This window comes from Artemia sp. Qi Xiang Cuo, chromosome 5, assembly GCF_049724085.1.
Source record: "Artemia sp. Qi Xiang Cuo chromosome 5, ASM4972408v1, whole genome shotgun sequence".
NCBI lineage: Eukaryota > Metazoa > Arthropoda > Branchiopoda > Anostraca > Artemiidae > Artemia > Artemia sp. Qi Xiang Cuo.
The window spans coordinates 16053610-16073335 of NC_142798.1; the positions used below are offsets into that span (position 1 = coordinate 16053610).

At 37.0% G+C, this 19726-nt stretch overlaps 1 protein-coding gene across 3 annotated transcripts in view; it reads right to left on the reverse strand.

The window, feature by feature from the left end:
* Positions 1–19726, reverse strand: part of LOC148951858 (Fanconi anemia group M protein-like) — a 125728-nt gene that overhangs the window by 52010 nt on the left and 53992 nt on the right. For all 3 annotated transcript variants that reach the window (XM_089089366.1, XM_089089365.1, XM_089089367.1), the window contains 2 exons: positions 18050–18286; positions 3465–3545 (listed from right to left, as the gene is read on the reverse strand). In XM_089089366.1, coding sequence (XP_088945492.1) covers positions 3465–3545; positions 18050–18286 — 318 coding nt within the window. The remainder of the gene's footprint in view (positions 1–3464; positions 3546–18049; positions 18287–19726) is intronic.

Sequence of the window (19726 nt, forward strand, 5' to 3'; positions counted from 1 at the left end):
GCATGTCCTTTATCAAGCCGGCAAGCTAGGCGTTATATTAAACCAAAGAAACCATGGATTACAGCTACTGTTCTGTCCTCTATCCATACCAAAAATAACCTCTTCAGGAAATTCATGGTAGATCCTACACATGAAAATCAGGCCAAATTTCGGCAGTACAGAAATTGTCTGACAAAGTTAGTGCGACAAGCGAAGCAGTCATATTATCTTCATGAATTTCAAAATGCTTAAGGGTCCCCAAAAAAGACATGGTTGATTATTAATGAATGCCTTGGGAAAAAGAAAATCAAAAACCTTCTGGAAGAGATATTATCACCAAAAGACAAGAAAATTGTTAAAGGAAAGTAAATTGTTGTTGGTGTCCTAAATGAGCACTTCGCAAATATTGGTCACGTAACATCGCTTGAGGCACCAACTCGAAGTTTACCCGATTCAGCATATTCTACTTACATGTCGCCTCCATCGGATTGCTCTCTTTTCCTAACGCCGGTGTCAGCGGACGAATTACTGCAAGTTATATACCAACTGAAGAATGGGTCGTCGGAAGGTACGGATGGCTCGTCGACAAGCCTTTTAAAACGGATAATGCCTGATGTTACAGAATTTTTGGTTCATGTTATCAACTTATGTTTTTCAAGTGGACGTTTCCCAGCTTACTTAAAGTCTGCACGTGTTTTAGCCCTGCATAAGGGTGATGATGTGAAAGATCCAACAAACTACAGGCCAATCTCGATCCTATCTTCATTCGCAAAAGTAATTGAACGATGTGTTTACAACCGCATAGTGAAGTGTTTTGATAAGAGGGGATGTTTTAATGGCCTTCAGTTTGGGTTTAGGAAGGGTCATAGCTCTGAACATACGATTCTGACACCCACACAGTTTATACACGACACTTTGGATAAAAAAGAAATTCCGGCTACTATATTTATAGATATAAAAAAAGCGTTCGATACTATTTGTCATACAATTTTGCTTCGTAAACTGGAAAATTATGGTATACATGGACCTACAAATTCTCCGATTGACTCATATTTAACTGGGCGCAGTCAGTTGGTGGATGGTGGAAATGCTACCTCTTCACTACTTGGTATCACTGGTCAAGTCGGCGTTCCTCAAGGGTCTATACTTGGACCCCTACTCTTTCTTATTTATGTTAACGACATCAACAGGGCGCTGGATGATCTCGGGCTAAATGTACTATTCGCTGATGATACGGCCTGTACAGTGAGCGGTGCTGATGAAATGTCGCTTAAGAAGAATATGTTGGCAGCTTTCGAGAGGATAGAAACTTGGTTTAGTGCAAATAAATTATCTGTTAATATGTCAAAAACCAAGTTCATGATTTTCTCTCGTACTGACCAGTCTTTACCTGAACTTAGTAGACTACCCATTGATGAATATACTTATTTAGAGCGTGTATCTACTATGAGATATTTAGGTGTACTAGTTGTTCAGAATATGAGTTGGAAGGAACACATTGCTAAATTGCGGATGAAGTTGGGAAGGAAAGTTGGAATATTGCGGTATTTGAAATTTATTCTACCTTTTCATGCAATGAGATCGGTATATTTTGCCCTAGTCCATTTTTATCTAAGTTATTGTCTCCTGATTTTTCTGAGTATATTTAAAACCCATATAAAACCACTTCAAAAGCAGCAAAATAAAGCACTGCATATCCCGAAAGCTTTCATCCCCTCCCCAATATCCCTACCATCAAAATCGCCAAATAAAAGTATATATTCTTTCCTTAATATATTACCAGTGGTATTATTATTATCTTTTCATGGATTGATGTTTTGTGTTAAGTATTTTGCTAAAATTCAACCGAAAATTTTCTATGCTATGGATCTATTTAACCAATGTGAGCACGATTATGGAACAAGGGGATCTTCTAAGTATGTTGAACCCCGAGCGTGCAGTGAGATATCGAGGTTCTCACTCAGGCACTGCATAACCAAACTTTGGAATGTGCATGGGTCGGGTCATAATATTGGTCTTTCTGTTGGTACACTGCGGGGTCATTTAAAAACTCTTTTACTAACCCTTCGATCATTTTATTTTATTTTTTTTTTCAATTCAGTTATGGTCTTCCCGCTGGCACATTCTATTGGTAGGGTTTCCCCACGGCTTCACTTCCCTAGTTTTGGTGTTTTATTTTAGTTTGTTCTCCATTTGGCTGCTGGCTTGGGGTGAAGCTTGGTAAGTCATACATTTTTCTTTCTTTTTTATCTATTTACAAAAGAGTGTGATTATGTACAAATACCGATTTATTTGTTATCGGTTGCCTGGTAATTCGAGCTGATTTGTGGCCTGGTAATTCGAAATTTTCAACTGCGTACCATATTCATATACTTGTGGCTATGTAACTGATTGTCCTCTAAATTATTTTCAATTTAGCTTCAGTTTTATTACTAACCTACACATGCTTTTTATTTTTCATTCCCTCTTTTCAGCTTATGATCTGCATGTGATTATGCCTGTGATATGATTTTGTTATATTTAACATTTTAATCTTATTTTTAATTTCTAAAATTTGGTAAGTTGTGCCTGATTATATATTTTGACGACTAGCCTATTTGCACTTTATAATCTCCTTTTTCTCTTTTCATAAAAACTGACTGCTTAACAGCCTGTGAATTACTCTTGATCTTTCAAGCTAAAATTTGGTAAGTTGTGCCTGATTATATATTTTGACGACTAGCCTATTTGCACTTTATAATCTCCTTTTTCTCTTTTCATAAAAACTGACTGCTTAACAGCCTGTGAATTACTCTTGATCTTTCAAGCTAAAATTTGGTAAGTTGTGCCTGATTATATATTTTGACGACTAGCCTATTTGCACTTTATAATCTCCTTTTTCTCTTTTCATAAAAACTGACTGCTTAACAGCCTGTGAATTACTCTTGATCTTTCAAGCTATCTGCCCGATACACATTTTCTAATATAGTCAGATGACATTCGAGTCACTTTAATTTCTATAAAATAATCAGAATTTTTGACTGATTTCTTCTTATGTTATTTTAGACTGAACATCTATAACGCATTCGTTTTTACATTTTTCTGAGTGACAATTTACATATATAAGCTACTTCTGATGGATAGCTCCAAATTTGGAAAATTATTAATTAGCGTAACAATAAAAATTATTATTTTGTTTCATTTATTTTGTTTGAATGTGTTTTATTATGGAATAAGTACTGTTTTGCATTAGGAGGAAGCGGTCACATAAACTTTCACACTCACAGGGGGGCTCACACAAACACTCACTCTCTCACACTCACTTATTCATTCATACTCACTCACTCGCTCACATTCACACTAGCAGTCGCACTTACTCATTCACTTACCCAATTTTCAAGTACAAGAATATGACCAGTCAAAACTGAAGATTTCTATTATATAGGTATATAAAGCCCTTTCAATACAAACGTAAAAAAATAAATAAATAAATAAAAAAAAAGTACCATATATTTAGTTATTGATCCAGGGTCCTTGGCGTACACCAATCTATTTTTCATGATACTTCGGCTAAAGGTTTCCAGAACCTACAAAAAGACAATCGAAATGTGCTGCAGTTAGAAATGACAACAACAAAATCATTACTACACAGTAATGAATACTATGTAAAAGGTTAAAAAAGTTGAATCAAATAATAATAATAATACTTTTATTTTCCCTCAGGATATACTATGAGGAGTACATTCAAAATAAATATAAAGACACAACTTACAATTCGCACGACCAGAACTACCGACAAATACGACCATCCGCGTCAATAGGTTAACATATTAGATGTTTTTCAAAAAACGGGAATAAATGTCTATATTCAAGATAATTTCAAGCCTTTTGAACTAAAAGCTCACACTTACTCTTTATGACATCAAGCGGGTCCTTTATTCCATACATATATTCTAAAGAAGTGTTACGAGCACTTACCGGAAAACCTAGTAGAAATTTAAGATATCTAAAATGCGCAATTTTAATTTGAGATGAAGTAGAAGATGGAAAAGTTTTCAAAATCACCGCAGGAAAGCTAATCAAGGGTAGAACCGTCGACTGATAGCTAATATATCCCTTCTCATATTGCCCCGCAGATGAACAAGGGAACCGAACGTCTTTCTTATCTTAATTTCCAGATGGCATATTATTAAAAGAGGTGATAGTCTTTTTCCAGAAGAATATAGGACATCTAGGTATATCACCGAACAAGGTATATCACCGAGGCCAAAGCATGGAAAATCCAATCATTACCGCAATCGAGAGGAGGAGACCCAAGAGGGTTATTAATCACAAATACAGGCATTTCGCGAGGTTAATTTCTAGACCTTTTTTCTTCAACTCATTTGCTAAAATCTTAAAATTTTCAATCAACATAGTCTTCGACCGACTAAGTAAAATAACGTCATCAGCATAAACCAAATAACTACTTTCAACCGCTAAGTAAATCAGAGAGGTTTTTAATGAGGCAAAACAATCTATTAGGCACAAATTGAAAATAGACGACGATAATATGCCGCCCCCCCCCCCTGTCTAATCCTCCTCCTAACTGCTACTTCGTCAGCGGAATTTATAGATCCCGAGGCAACACAAACTTCAAGGCCAGAAAACCACGAACGAAAAACATTAACCAGGTTATGTGGTAAACCCCATTTTAGTAAGCTTTATGTAGAGCAGATGCATGAGAAGGATTATCGAAAGCTCCTTTAATATCTATTAATAACAATATAACGGGTCTTCTTTAAGCCATAAAGAACTTATAACTTGAAAAGAAAGTAGTATGTGCATGATCTCAACCCGTACCCCTAGTGAACGGATAATCAAGGGATAAGGAAACTGCACGACCGTCAAAAACAAAACAGTAGCAAAAATTAATGAATAAAATCTGATCATCATAATTAAGCTCATATACAACCTAACTTGTAGCAACCAACAATTTTCAAAATCTTCTGGGCTCGGAATGATTCCCGCTCTATAGAAAAGGGACTTGACGACCTGTCAAGGGACTTTTTGATGGCCATTCATGGTCAAAACATTCCTTTGCTCAAACATTCCTAAGAATCATCATATTTACGAGCCTCGGGAAGAACTCATTTTCCCAAGAAAGGGGACATTTGTCTTTGTTTTTCCATTTTCTTTTTGTTCAAACTTTTACTAATGTTTACTTTAAAAAAAGCAGGTTCAAGACTAGAAACAAGTAAAAACATCCCATAAGATTTCAGCTTGAAAGCTAAGTCATTCACCTCCAACTTCTTTGAGAGATTGGTAATGCTCGTTTGGGGACTACGAGTGCATAACATCGACTACCTCAACGACGAAATTGAAAAAGTCCAAAAAAAAGTCTTAAAAATCATCCTAGGAACCAAGTATGCCACCTAAGAATCTGCCCTCGTAGCTCTACGAATCACAATCCTTAAAGAAATGTTTTTACTTTTATAACTTTAATAAATCAAATAATATTAACATTTTGATTACTAAATATCAGGGTACGTATATTAAATTGACAATGCATATTCATTTGTATTTTTTTCAGTAAAGTGCAAATTATGTTCTGGCCTTGGGAAGGCATAGGGGTTTTCAGCCCAACTTATGTTAATTTCAGCTCGTTTTGAGTCTGACTCGGTTATTTATTGTAATTTCTGTTTGTTTTGGGTTTCATTTATTTATCGATGCTGATTTGTGGTAGTTTCCGCTTGGTAGATTATTTGATTTTATTTTTGTTTAATGGAGTTCTTTACTTTTCTTTGAAAACTTATTTTGTAGAAAAAGTTTTCTTAATTAATTTCAGTTCGTTTTATATTAACATAGTCTTTTCAGGGAAAAATAAAATAATACTTTAAATCTTTTCATTTTTTTAGGACTTTATAGTTTGGCCTACTATTTTAATGCTGGAGAATAATTTTCAGCAATTTTTAACAACATAAACTCTTTTAAAAATCTGGACACAAATAGTAGTGTTTAATTTAGTTTCATACCTCCTCTTGTTGACCTGAAATGGAAAACTTGATACCATTCGCAAAAAAATTTGTTTACTTTCTTTGATAGCTTGGATACACTTACGCTGTTTTGATTTGGTTAAATTTTAAGAGCAGAAGTAGCCCCGAAAGTTTGAACATAATACCCTCAGTCGTTCTTGGGATACTGCTGAGATGCCTTATTGGGAATTAGCATTAACACAGGGCATTTTGATTTAATCTTAAGGCAACATTTAGTTTTTAAACATATTGGGCAAATGGGAGGGGAGGGCATGGGAGGGGGATCAGTTGCCCTCCAATCACTTTCAAGTATTAAAAGGGCAACAGCCCTTTCTATTTTCAATCGAATGAGCCCCTTTCGAAGTTCCTAGGACAACTCCTTCGATACGAAGCACCCTGGTCTAAACAACAATAAAAACAACAAAAATAATACATTATACCCACATCAATCTTTACTGCAAAAATTTCAAGACTTCCAATCACTTTCTACTATTAAAAAGGGCACTAGGCCTTTCGATTTCCAATTGAATGAGCCCTTTTTGAGTTTCTACGACAACACTTTCGATAAACACCTTATATGCCCCCTGGGCATAAATTACGACCCTTACAATAAGGGTTGTTAGGGTGGTTGTCATCCTCTAAGACCTAATTTCCAGAAATTTCAACTACGTTAAACAAAATGGCTATCTCAAAATTATGATCGGATGTGTTTGGGGAAATGGTGGGGGTGAGAGGGGCGTTAGTTACTCTCCAATCACTTTCAACTATTAAAAAAGGCACTAAACCTTTTAGTTTCCAATCGAATGAGCCCTTTTGAAGTTCCTACGACAACGCTTTCAATAAAAACCTTATATGCCCCCAGGGCATAACTTACAATCCTTGCCCTGAGGGCTGGGCGGGGGTGTCATCCTCAAAGACCTAATTTCCAGAACTTTCTACTATGCTGAACATTATGGCTATCTGAAAATTTTGATTGGATGTGTTCGGAGGAATGGTGGGCGTGAGAGGGGGGTTAGTTACCCTCCAATCACTTTCTACTATAAAAGGGCATTAGCCCTCTCGATTTCCAATTGAATGAGCGCCTTTTGAAGGTTTTACGACAACTCTATCTATAAAAACTTTGTATGCGCCCAGGGCATAACTTACAACCTTTACCCAGGGGGCTCTGGAGGGTTTGTCATCCTTAAATACAGAATTTCCAGAACTTTCAACTACGTTGAACAAAATGGCTATCTCTAAACTTTGATTGAATGTTTTTGGGGAAATGGTGGGCGTGAGAGGGGTTTAATTACTCTCCGCTCACTTTCGACTATTAAAAAGGGCAATTTCAATTTCTAATCAAATGAGCCCTTTTTGAAATTTCTACAACAACTTTCTATATAAACCTTATATGCCCCCAGGGTATAACTTACAACCCATGCAATGAGGGCTCTGAGGGGGTTATCGTCATAAAAGACCTAATTTCCAGAACTTTCAACAACGTTTAACAAAATGGATATCTCTAAAGTTTGATTGGATGTTTTTGGGAAAATGGTGGGCGTGAGAGGGGGGTTAGTTGCCCTTCAATCACTTTCGACTATTAAAAAGGGAACAAGCTATGTCAATTTCCAATTGAATGAGCCCTTTTGAACTATTTACAACATCGCTTTCCATAAAAACCTTATATACTCCGAGGGTATAATTTACAACCCATGCCCTGATGTCTGTGGGGGGGGGGGGTGTTGTCATCCTTGAAGACCTAATTTCCAAAACTTTCAACTACATTGAATAAAATGGCTATCTAAAAATTTTGATTGGATGTGTTAGGGGAAAAGGTGGGCGTAAGAGGGGGGTTAGTTGCCCTCCGGTCACTTTCGACTATTAAAAAGGGCAATAGCCCTTTGAATTTCAGATTAAATAAGCCCTTTTTTTTCTCTCTAGGACAAAGCATTAAGTAAACACCTTATATGCCCCCAGGGCACAACTTATAACCCTTGCCTTGAAGACTGTGGGGGGAGTGTCCTGCTCAAAGGTATAATTTCCTGAAAGTTAAACTGCGCAGAATAAAATGGTTATCTCAAAATTTTGTATTGATTGGATGTGCTTGGGGAAATGGTGGGCGCGGGAGTCGTGTTAGATGCCTTCCAATCGTTTTCGACTATTAAAAAGGGCCCTAGCCATTTTAATTTCCAATCAAATGAGCCCTTTTTGAAGTTTCTACAACAATGCATTCTATAAAAAACTTATATGCCCCCAGGGCATAACTTACAACCCTTGCCCAGAGGGCTATGGGGGCAGTTGTCATCCTCAAAGACCTAATTTCCAAAACTTAAAACTACATTGAATAAAATGGCTATCTCAAAATTTTGATTAGATATGTTTGGGGAAAAGGTGGGCGTGAGGGGGGGGGGGGTTAGTTGCCCACCAATTAATTTCGACTAATAATAAGGGCACTAGCCCTTTGATTTTCCCATCGAATGAGCCCTTTTTGAAATTTCTATGACAACACTTTCTATAAAAACCTTATAAGCCCCCAGGGCATAACTTTAAACCCTTGCCCTGAGGGTTGTGGGGGAATGACCTCCTCAAAAGCATATTTTCTATCTGGAAATCAACTACGCTGAACAAAATGACTATCTCAAAATTTTGATTGGATGTGTTTCGGAAAATGGTGGGCGTGGAAGGGGTGTTAGTTGCCCTCTATTAACTTTTGACTATTAAAAAGGGCACATGCCCCTCCGATTTCCGATTGAGAGAACCGTTTTCCTAGTTTCTACGAAAACTTCTTCGATACGAAAGGCCCTGGTCTAAAGGAAAAAATTACAAATAATACTTTGTGCCAACATCGTTCTTATATGCCCCCAGGGCATAACTTAAAATCCTTGCCCTGAGGCACGGGCTCTACTGTTACAAGGGTTCGTACTTCTACTGTTACTGCTACTACTACTCCTATGATGCTTGAATTAAACCAAAAGAGTTTAAGTACATCCTGGTTGCTGAATTGGCATAGATGCAATATTCCATGAACAAAATAGAGCATTAAGCTAAAACATTCAGAGAAAGTTAAGGGGAATGCGAAGACCAAATCAAAAGACATTATGTTCACACATGGTTGTCAAAAGGGTGTATATGCTATTTCTCAAGATCGGCTAAGGGTATTAAGTTTAAAATTTTTCAGGGTATGGTGAAGGAGATATTGCACTAATTCAAAAGAAAGAATGTTCATCCGGGTTGTCAAAAGAGTGTACTTGCACTATCTCAGCAAAGATTTAGCGTTTTTTAATTGAAACTTTCAGGGCATATTGAGCGGAATGTTGAACTAAATCAAAAGCATTGTGCATTCAGGTGGTCAAACGGGCATGTCTGCAATATCTCAAGAATGGCTAAGGTTATTAAATTACAATTTTCAGGGCATGTTGAGGGGTAGTGCTCATTGACATTTGTCTATGCATGGGGTTGTAACATGACGGGGATCATAATGGCTTCAGCCCTTTAGAGGCCTAAACATTATGAAGATTTTCGATCCATTTATTTGAATAATATTCCATCCTAATCTCTATAGCACGAATATTATTAAAAATCGATATGAAATTTTGCCCAAAATATAATAGCAATCCACATCTTGATTGTTTTATAATAAATAACCGATCAGACTCAAAACGAGCAGAAATTAAGATAAGTTGGGCTCAAAACCCCTATGCCTTCCCAAGGCCAGAACATAATTTACACTTTACTGAAAAAAATATAAATGAATGTGCATCTTGAACCCTTAAAAGTTTTACAAACATTTCTTTTGTTATTCAATAAATAAAACAATGTCAGTTAAAAAAAATAATATAAACAAAAAAACAAAAAAGTTTTTCAAAGAAAAGTAAAGACCTACATTAAATTACAGACGAGCATAAATAAAGTCAAATAAATATCCAAGCGTAAATCGATCATAAATCGCTATCAATCAATAAATAAAACCCAAAACGAACAGAGGTTAGTGATTTATGGTCATTTTGCACTTAAACCATTATTTTAACTTAATTTCAACTCTTCTTTGCTTTAGTAGCTCTTTACTTTTCTTTGAAAACTTCTTTTACGGAATAGTTTTTTTCTTATTAATAATGTATAAAAAACTCATTATTAACAATGTATTCAAATGATGCATGTATACCTCAAGAGAAACACTAATAGACAATAAAAAGTAGTAATAAATCAAAAACGTGACAAGAGCTTTAAAAAACAGTAATAGTAAATCAAATCGATTTCCATAAGAGGGTTTTAATTTTTTTTTTTTTTTTTTAAGCTGAGAACAAATAACATTAAATTTATACTAAATCAGAAGGGTGCAATAGCTCCATACAAGATGCCAAGTTGCAAACTACTACTTCTTCTACTAGCAACTCACTGTAGCACCAACTGAAGCCAATAGAACTGCCAACGCTCCTCCTCAATCCTAATCTATTCGAAGCTTCCCTCTTTACAGTCTTTCTTATGACCTTTTGGTGCCCCAATCGGGGACACCCTACATTTTGTTTGGCACATAAGGACGTTCTTGGGTCAATGCAAGAAATAGAGTTTAATGAACTAAAATACTATTATATTTTCAATGTAACAATAATGTGAGTTCAGGGTGCTAGTATTGGTTTGAAAATTAATGTTAAGAAGACTAAGTCACTAAGGCTAGGAATAAGAGAAGATGAAAAGGTGACGTTGGGTAATGAAAAGATTGATCAGGTCTGCAGCTTCACTTACCTTGGTAGTATTATTAGTAAAGATGGTGGAAGCAGTGAAGATGTTAAAAGTAGAATAGCCAAGGCTCAGGGTGTTTTTTCACAGTTAAAAAAAGTCTGGAAGAATAGGAAGATAAGTCTGCAAACCAAGAGTAGAATCTTAGAAGCTACAGTGATGACAGTGGTCAAATATGGCTCTGAAGCATGGACGCTCCGAAATGCGAATGAAGATTTGCTACATTTTTTCCAGAGAAATTGCTTAAGTATTGTTCTGGGTACCCGGCTGACTGACCGTATTTCAAACAATAGGCTATACAAAAAATGTTGTTCAATACCGCTTTCTAAGGTTATAATGAAAGAATGGTTGAGGTGGTTAGGGCATTTTGTGCGGATGAAGGATGACAGATTGCCGAAGATTGTTCTTTTCGGCCAACCATCTAGGGCTAAACGGAAAGCAGGTCGTCCCCGTCTGGGGTGGGAGGACGTCATAAAGAAAGATTTAAAGGAAATTGGAACTTCGTGGGCGGGTGTAAAAAGGGAGGCTTTGAATAGATTGGGGTGGAGGAGGAGCGTGCGTAGCTGTGTTGGCCTCAGGCGGCTTGGTGCTGCGATGAGTTGTTAGTAGTAGTAGTAGTAGTAACAATATAGCAATATTTATTTAGTGCAAAAATACGCTATTCGTGCATCAGAAGTTCAGAAATAAACAAAATAAAAGAGATAAATAGAACTATAAATACATTATTATACTGAATCTATCAGCTGTAAAACGAAACGCAAAGACGAAATAATTAAATATTTTACAAAACAGGCTCTTTACAGACCAATTGAGCTCTTTAAAATCAAATTTCGAAAGAATGGTCCGCAAACATGATGTCTTGAAGAATTTTTTTCGCAAAATCACCCTAACTTTTGACTGAAAAAAATAGAAAAAAATTTTATACAGCAACAATAGCAGGGGTGTCGGGATTTCGGAGAGGCCATCAGTGCTCTTTATGAATCCAACAACATATACTAAAAATCGTTGCGAGATTTCTTTTCAAACAAGATTTTCAATCAAAATAGCAACCAACCTACAAAAAACAGCAGGGAGAGGATGGGGCTGTTACTGCTGGTGTGTGTGCGGGGGAGGGGTAGATATTCATTGATCCACTTTGTCTCCCTAATCATACAGAGTGCAAAATATATCAAATCTGAATTTCAGTCTCATTTATGCGAGGAACTGTAGAACACAAGAAGAACAGCACTAAAATCTCTTATATCTCCTACTGACTTTACTAGTGACTTTATCTTTAATAAAGGTAAAGTCCTTGATATCTCCAGTCTTCTCAGAGCCAATGTGATTCCACTGAGGAAAGGAGGACGAAAATTAGTCGACATTCCACCAATAGTGCTCACCATTTCCCCTGAACAAATTAGGTTTTCCCTACCCCCCCCCCCACTCCTAAGCCTCTCTTCTCTCGTTGTGCTTCAGTATCATTTAATCTACATAGAGGTAAGATTCCCATTTTACCCCAATAAAAATTTTCACAGAAAGTTCAAAAAGAAATTTTCTCCCTATATAAAGGAAATGTTTTTTTTTTTTTTACATTCACTGCCTAATCCCGATTTTATCAATTTCTGGACTCGTTATTATTGTGTCTTGTATTTTGCTATATTCTTTCATCTTTATTTTGATCATTTTAAGCAGATGGGATTTTTTTTTATTAGTTGTTAAGGTCTAGTTTTTTTTTTTTTTTTTTTTTTTTTTGTCTTACTATACATTAGAAACGAATTTAAATCGATTTTGTGCTTGTGATAGTCTTTTGGTAGCTTCGGCTACCTTTCTACCCAAAAGTTGGGGGGGGATGATCCTTTAGTTACCCAATCCCACAAAATCAAAATCATTACGCAATTGCCATTGAAACAACATGCAAGAAGCCTTCATTTTAACGGACAGGTAGAGAGTAGGGGGAGGGAGGAGATAGTAGAATTTTAAAGGGGTCAAGGGGTCATTTTGAGCCTCCAGATTGCATTGATTGTAAACTCCTACATGATTCGAAGTCAAAACAAGGTACGATATCTCTGCTTTTCGAAGAGAAACGGTGGGAGGAAGACAGAGGCAGAACTTGAAGTGGCCACAAATCAACACTGGTCCTTCAATAATACTGATCAATTAGCCTTGTGTGATTCTAGTTGAAACAAAATGCCACACACCAAACCTGTTGCTAAGATAACTGGCACTGGGGGTTGGGGGGAGCGGTGAGTAGAAGATACAGGCCCACAAAGGTTTGCCAGTCATAAAGATGGATACCCTTGCATGATTCTGGTTCAAATAAGATGCAACATGCCTACCTTTCTGTTAAAAAAAAAGGTATTAAATCAGAGGAGCAAAAGGAGGGTGAGTGAGAACCCCAGACCAAGTTTTATTCTCCAATCATACAGATTAAAAATTCCTACATGATTCTGGTTCAAACGTGGCTCAATTTGCCTACCTTTGTGCTGGAAAGTTAGTGGTGGGATATCCAGGAAGTCGGAGTGGAGAGGCGAAAGGCTGATTTTGCCCCATCAATAATACACGCTGTAAATGCTTGTGTTATTGAAATTCTTATTGCATCGAACCAGGACATAGGTCGTTTTGGCTCAAAGTTAAAACCCACTCTTTTTTCGAACGTGTACCACAATAATGAATTGTCAATTCCTTGAAATTTTCAGAATTGTATAACTCATAAATGAACTTTCCGCTCTTTCCGCCAAAATTCTTGTTGTGTAATTTTATCAACTCTTCGTAAATTAATAATTAACGTTAAGAATAAAATTATATCTTTAGTAGTCTAAAAGTTGATTTTCCTGTTGTGGACCAACATTCAAATATCACAAATATCACTTTAATGTCTTTGGAGGTTAGAGATGGGGGTAGGCTCAATGGACGCCATGGGAGGGAGTTTGGTTACCCTCTAATCAATTTTTACTCTTAAATTAGACACTAGAACATTCAACTTCCAATCAAATACGTTCTCTACGGCCAAATTGAATTCTCTGCGACCAACCTTACCTTTGAAGTGGCTCTGAAAAAAAAAACTAATACATCAAAGGCTAACGGCTCATACATTAAACGTTAAAGGCTAACGACTATTTACTAGAGGCAACGTTAGATCATTTAATCTTAAACGTGTATGTACTCGAAACTAAGTCCCCCCCCTCCCGCTAACACACACGAAATTAGTTCGACAAGATTAATATTGAAATGACGAGAATGCACACACCTGACCTGAATGATTATTCCATAATTACGTGAAACCTTACTACTCATAACAGGAGAATCAAATGAAAGGAACCCTTTGATCAGGGTTGCCATTAAACTTTCAAAGAGCTTACAGAGAATCGTCCATTCTAGTTTTCTGTTAACCGGCTTCCATACTCCCAGACTTTACCGTATTTGTTCAAATAATTTGTATTGCTTACTCAAATAAATTTAAACTTAAATTTGCCTAAAACTAAAATTGGAAGTCTTATAGAAAAAGTTTTATAGAAAAAGGACAAAAAAATTCTCAAGCAAGCTTTATCTCCAGGGCCGTATCCAGGATTTTTGTTCGGGGGGGGGGGGGGTTACCCGATTTTTTCCCGTGGACTTTGTCTAACATCCTCGAGCAACATTAATTTAGCCCAAGACCGTTAGTACGCCCCTTGCGAACGAGGACGCGTCCACAATAAGGGGCATTTTTTTTTTTTTTTTTTTTTTTTTTTTTTTTTTTTTAAGGAACTCAAAAACAATACAAGTATTTAAATACATTTAAATACTACAAGGTATGTTTTTTTGCGAAAATAAGCCAAATATTAGGCTCGAAGTTGTCCATATATTTTTTAGTTTTTTTTTTTTTAGCTAAAAGTAAGAGCGAAAGTAAGGCATACTTTCGTATCTATAAGGGGCATTTTTTTTTTTTTTTTTTTTTTTTTTTTTTTTTTTTTTTTAGTAACGCAAAAACAAGACAAGTATTTACATACAGTTAAATACTACAAGCTATTTTTTTTTTGCGCAAAAAGAAGCCAAATAGTAGGCTAGAAGTAGTCCATATATTTTTTAGTTTTTTTTTTTTTCTTAGCTAAAAGTAAGAGCGAAAGTAAGGCATACTTTCGTATCTATAAGGGGCATTTTTTTTTTTTTTTTTTTTTTTTTTTTTTTTTTTTTAGTAACGCAAAAACAAGACAATTATTTACATACATTTAAATACTAAAAGCTTTTTTTTTTGCGCAAAAATAAGCCAAATAGTAGGCTAGAAGTAGTCCATATATTTTTTAGTTTTTTTTTTTTCTTAGCTAAAAGTAAGAGCGAATATCGATAAAACTAAATCCAGACGACGATTTTTCTTCCCTGCAAAAATGTCGATGACCTTGTCTGGACAGATGTCAACGTCCCTATGGACTACGAGGAGGACTGAGCCACTCAATCGTTCTACTCCTGTTGAATTTCTCAGCCAGGTTTTGAGCCTTCTGAGCGTTGAGAAACTTCTTTCCGGAGTAGCAATGCTAATAGGTAACGTCGCAAGAACAGCCAGAAAAAGAAAAACATTTGGAAAAAAAGTAGCGGCGCATGCCTGAAGCGAAGACACAGCACAAGTAGGTCTCTCTGATACCGGAACATTCTCCCACTTGATGCGCCATAGCTCAATTTCTTGCTTCAGACAGTCTGGCTCTGAAAGAATATCGCCATACAATTCAACCAATGACTCCAGGTTTAATGCCTTCAGATCGAGAGAAACAATTTTGGCAGGAGAAAGGACGGTGAAATTTGACTGCAGTTTTTGATGAAGCGCGAATTGTGGTTACAAATCGGAAGTAAAGGGGTCCAAGAAAGGACTAAAGAGTAAAACTCCGTTTTGATCGAGAATGCCTTGGTCATCTGTACTTATATTCCGGCCACGTTTAATTCTCGCACAAGTCATCTCAAGCCTTAAGTCACTGGCAAAACGCTGAGGTTCGTCGAAAATAGACGTGAAAGCAGTAGCAGCATTTCCTCGCATTTCCTTTGTTTTTGAAAGGACAGTTTCCACGTGCCTGCATGCATCTGCCAAATCACAGTCAACTGACTGAAGTCTTGCACAATGGAAGCGTAAGGCAGAAAATCTCTTTGACCACATGGAGACACACAACAAATTGCGACTGGTTCATCGTGTCCAGCAACTGCGCCGCTTTTGCCGTAGTTTCTGCATTTCCTTTCTCTTCAAGAGCTTCCAGGGATAGCAGGAATGGTCGCTAAAGCTCAAGAAAACGCACGACTGAATCGTGGCGCTCCACACATCTTGTTTCGCAGAGTCTGGTTAAAGTATGTTTCTTCGAATCCGGTAGTATTTCGTTAATCTTCTCTTTTAAATCCTGTGTCCTGAGTGGGGAAGTATGGTAAAAACTGCAGACTTGTGACAAGACACCGAAGAAATGCTTAAACGCCAGAATAGAGCATACAGAATAGTTGACCAAGTTGAAACTGTGCGCACTACAATGGACGTAAAGTGCCTTCAGATGATTTTCATGTATAACAGCCTGGACACCCCTAAGATGCCCACTCATCGCTGCTCAACCGTCATATCCCTGACCAACCATCTTGTTCAGATTAAGACCAAGACTTTCGAGAAATTGCAGGATTGATGAAACCAGACCTTGCCCAGTCAAATCAGAAACTGGGGTAAAACCAAGGAAGTCCTCATGCAAGTTCCCTTTGAAAGTGCAGCGGACGCAAACAGACAGCTGCTCGGTATTCGAAACGTCCGCCGTTTCATTGGCAAGCCCCGAAAAGCATGGACTTGTGTTTACTCTTTGCATAATAGACTGCTGAAGAAACTCCCCGGATGTGGCGATAATACCATTCTGGATGATGGGAGAAATAAATGTGGCATTTCCGGCCGCAAAAAGAAGGTGGTTCTTCAGAACATCGTCACCGTGTCTCGTCCTCAGCCGCAGTAGTGCTCGGAAGTTGCCATCATTGTGAGAAGGTTCTGGATCCGAGACGGAAATGGGGCCGGACTCGTTGGTACCACGAAGTGCAAGTTGTTGCCACCCACAAAATATCACCGTCTCAACAATTGGTCGCAACTTCTGGCGATTTTCTTGAACCTGCGCTTTCCTCGCCGCGTCTAGTTGGTGCACGATGTTATCCTGCCTTTTCTCCGAGACAGAAATGAAGTTTTCAGCCGATACGATGCAGTTTCTATGAAACTGTGCTTTTTGGTGAGCAGTGAAGCACTCTATCGCATCCTTCCAGTTCCTGAATGGTTTGGTGACTAGATTCCCCAAGCGCTGGTGGCAGCCTTTGCCAGCTGTCTCTGACGAGAACAGAACGCAAAATCTGCAAAAAGCAGCGTCCTCAGACGGAGAGTAGGATAACCAACTGAAACGAGCGAGCCAAGTTAACTGAATCTTCAGGTTCTGTTTTTCGTATACTCGAAAAATCTAGGAGATATCTGGAGTCCAAGGGCTCTTCAGCAAAAGAAGTTTAGAATTTGAATCGAGACTGGATGATTTGTTGACAAAACGACCGATGTCATTTGCAAATAACGACAAAGACTGGGTTGATGCAAGTGCGTGTTTCATCGTGGTTGGTTCCAGTGTGCGTGAGTCAGAAGCTTCAACGATGGCTCCAGTGCCCTTCAGATCCACAGGTGTAGATGAATGCTCCGCAGACGTCCCGCTAATGCCACTGTCAGAAGCATCCCTGGTCCGCTTGGGCGCGAAAAACGACGAAATTTCACACTTCCTCTTCATGTTGAAAATCGCTTTTCTCTTAGCCAAATCCGAAATTGAACTGAACTGAACTGACAATCTTGCACTCTCTTATACCATACCTCGAGCGCCCATTAATCCTAATTTCCTATGCAAGGTCAGGTGAACATGGGGTTACCTAATTGCGTAAGCTGATCAGAGGGCATATTATTAACCCTAATTTACTATGCAAGGTCAGGTGAACATGGGGTTACCTATGGTTACCTAATTGCGTAAGCTGATCAGAACCGTTAACCCACAAAATGCAATAGGATTTAGTATGGGAGCATATTTTTTTTCTGGTAAGGTTTTGTCTTTACAGGTATTTTTTAGATTAATTTTCGACTCGGTCAAAAATTTGGGGGGGGGGTTCAAACCCGGTAACCCCCCCCCCCCTGGATACGGCCTTGTTTATCTCATTGAACTTGTACACACCAGAGGTAACGACAAGTACTTAAATTGTAAAATGTAAATTAATTAATAATAAACTAAAAGTAAAGAACTGAAACTAATTAATCAATTAATTAAAGTCTTAAACTAATTAAAATCAATCAATCAATTAAATCAATTAATTAATCAATCAATTAAAGAACTGAAACTAACTAATTAATCAACCAAGTTAAACCAATAAAAACGAGTATTTTATACCTTAATAAAGCGTCTTTTTACTTCTTCAACTTCTTTTCCAAGTTTGACGACAATTTTTTCAACAGAACGCCCATGAATATAAGGCAGAATATCCTGCGAAGTTTCAGTTCTTACTTCTATGTGCCCTATCCTCAAATTCCCAAGCACAGCTTCCAAAGTTGGAAAATCCGTTCCAGGCGTAGCACTCAATGCTAGTATTCGAAACTGACTGTGGCGACGAGTTAGCTCACGTACCACCTTATAAAACATATTTTATATTAGAAAGAATGTAGACATTATATTTGTTACATAATTAAAATGTTTTAGAATATTCTGCCTCAGAAAAACAAAATTCAAAATACAGATAGAAAACTGAGATTAAAAAAATAAACTAAAAATAGGAGAATTTCTCAACTAGCAATATTAAATTAACGAAGGGGTAGTGACGAAGTTCCCCTTTTGAGCTGTCATAAGTAATTTTCTTAAACTGCGGGTACGTTTGCGTTTGCACGAACACCATATTCAAACATTTCTTTAAAGATGTACAAATAACAATTCAATAGAAATAAATCCCTTTATTTGACAGCGAAACAACAACAACAAAAATCTCTGGATTTTCCAAAACTAAACTAAAAACATTTTTAGGTTTTTTAAACGATTTTTTTTAGTTTATCTGCTGAAGACGGCCTCTGTCCATGTGACCGAAATATCCAGAGATTTTTCGGTTGTTTCTGTCCAATAAAAGGCTTTGTTCCTGTTGAACTGGTATTTGCACGTCATGGAAAGGCAGTGTGGTCTTCGAAAATGCCAGTATATAATCATTATATATAATTTTTTTTACTGTATATGTGACCGAAATATCCAGAGATTTTTCAGTTGTTTCTGTCGAATAAAAGGATTTGTTCCTATTGAACTGTTATTTGCCGTCATGGAAAGGCAGTGTGGTCTACGGAAATGCTTTCTTCAAAGAAAATAAGAAAAAAGCATGGAAACAAGAATGAACTTGATTAAGGTCTTATTTTGAAATTTAATCACAAGGTCAGCGTTAAAGCACAATTGAGCACAACCCATAAATTTGGATGATTTTCCAAAACTAGCACGTTTAAAAGACTGGCCTCTTCCACACTAAATCATAAACTGCAGGACTTCGGCCCACCTCCACATCAAATCATGAATTTATGAGGCCTGAAGTCTGCAAAAGGCAAAGTATCAGGTGATGAGGAGTTTACCTATGCGCCAGTCATTGCGTTGATATATAACAACAATCCTTTAGGACTTACTTTAAAGTCTTTTTCACTTAATTTCAAACTTTAATGTCACCTACACTAATTTAAAAACATCTTTTATTTTTTAATTGGGTAGCCAAACATAATTGATGAAGACAAGGTATGCTACTATAAATATTTAGCGTGAACAATCTTTTTAATAATGAGTATTAGCGTTCTTTATCATTTTCTGTATTTTTATCCTATATTTTCTTTATTTTTTTTCTCTCTTTTCCCCTTTTCTTTTTTTTTAAAGGTAACTCCTTTAAACCTGTCACAGAGTCTTCCTGTCTTTATTTGGGCAAAAATAACATTGTTTTATTAAACTATGACTGCAGAATTTAATTTAATTACTTTTGATCTAATTACTATCTAAGAAACTTATCTGACTAATGAATGGATTTTCATTCGGACAATTTTGTTTTTGGCATTC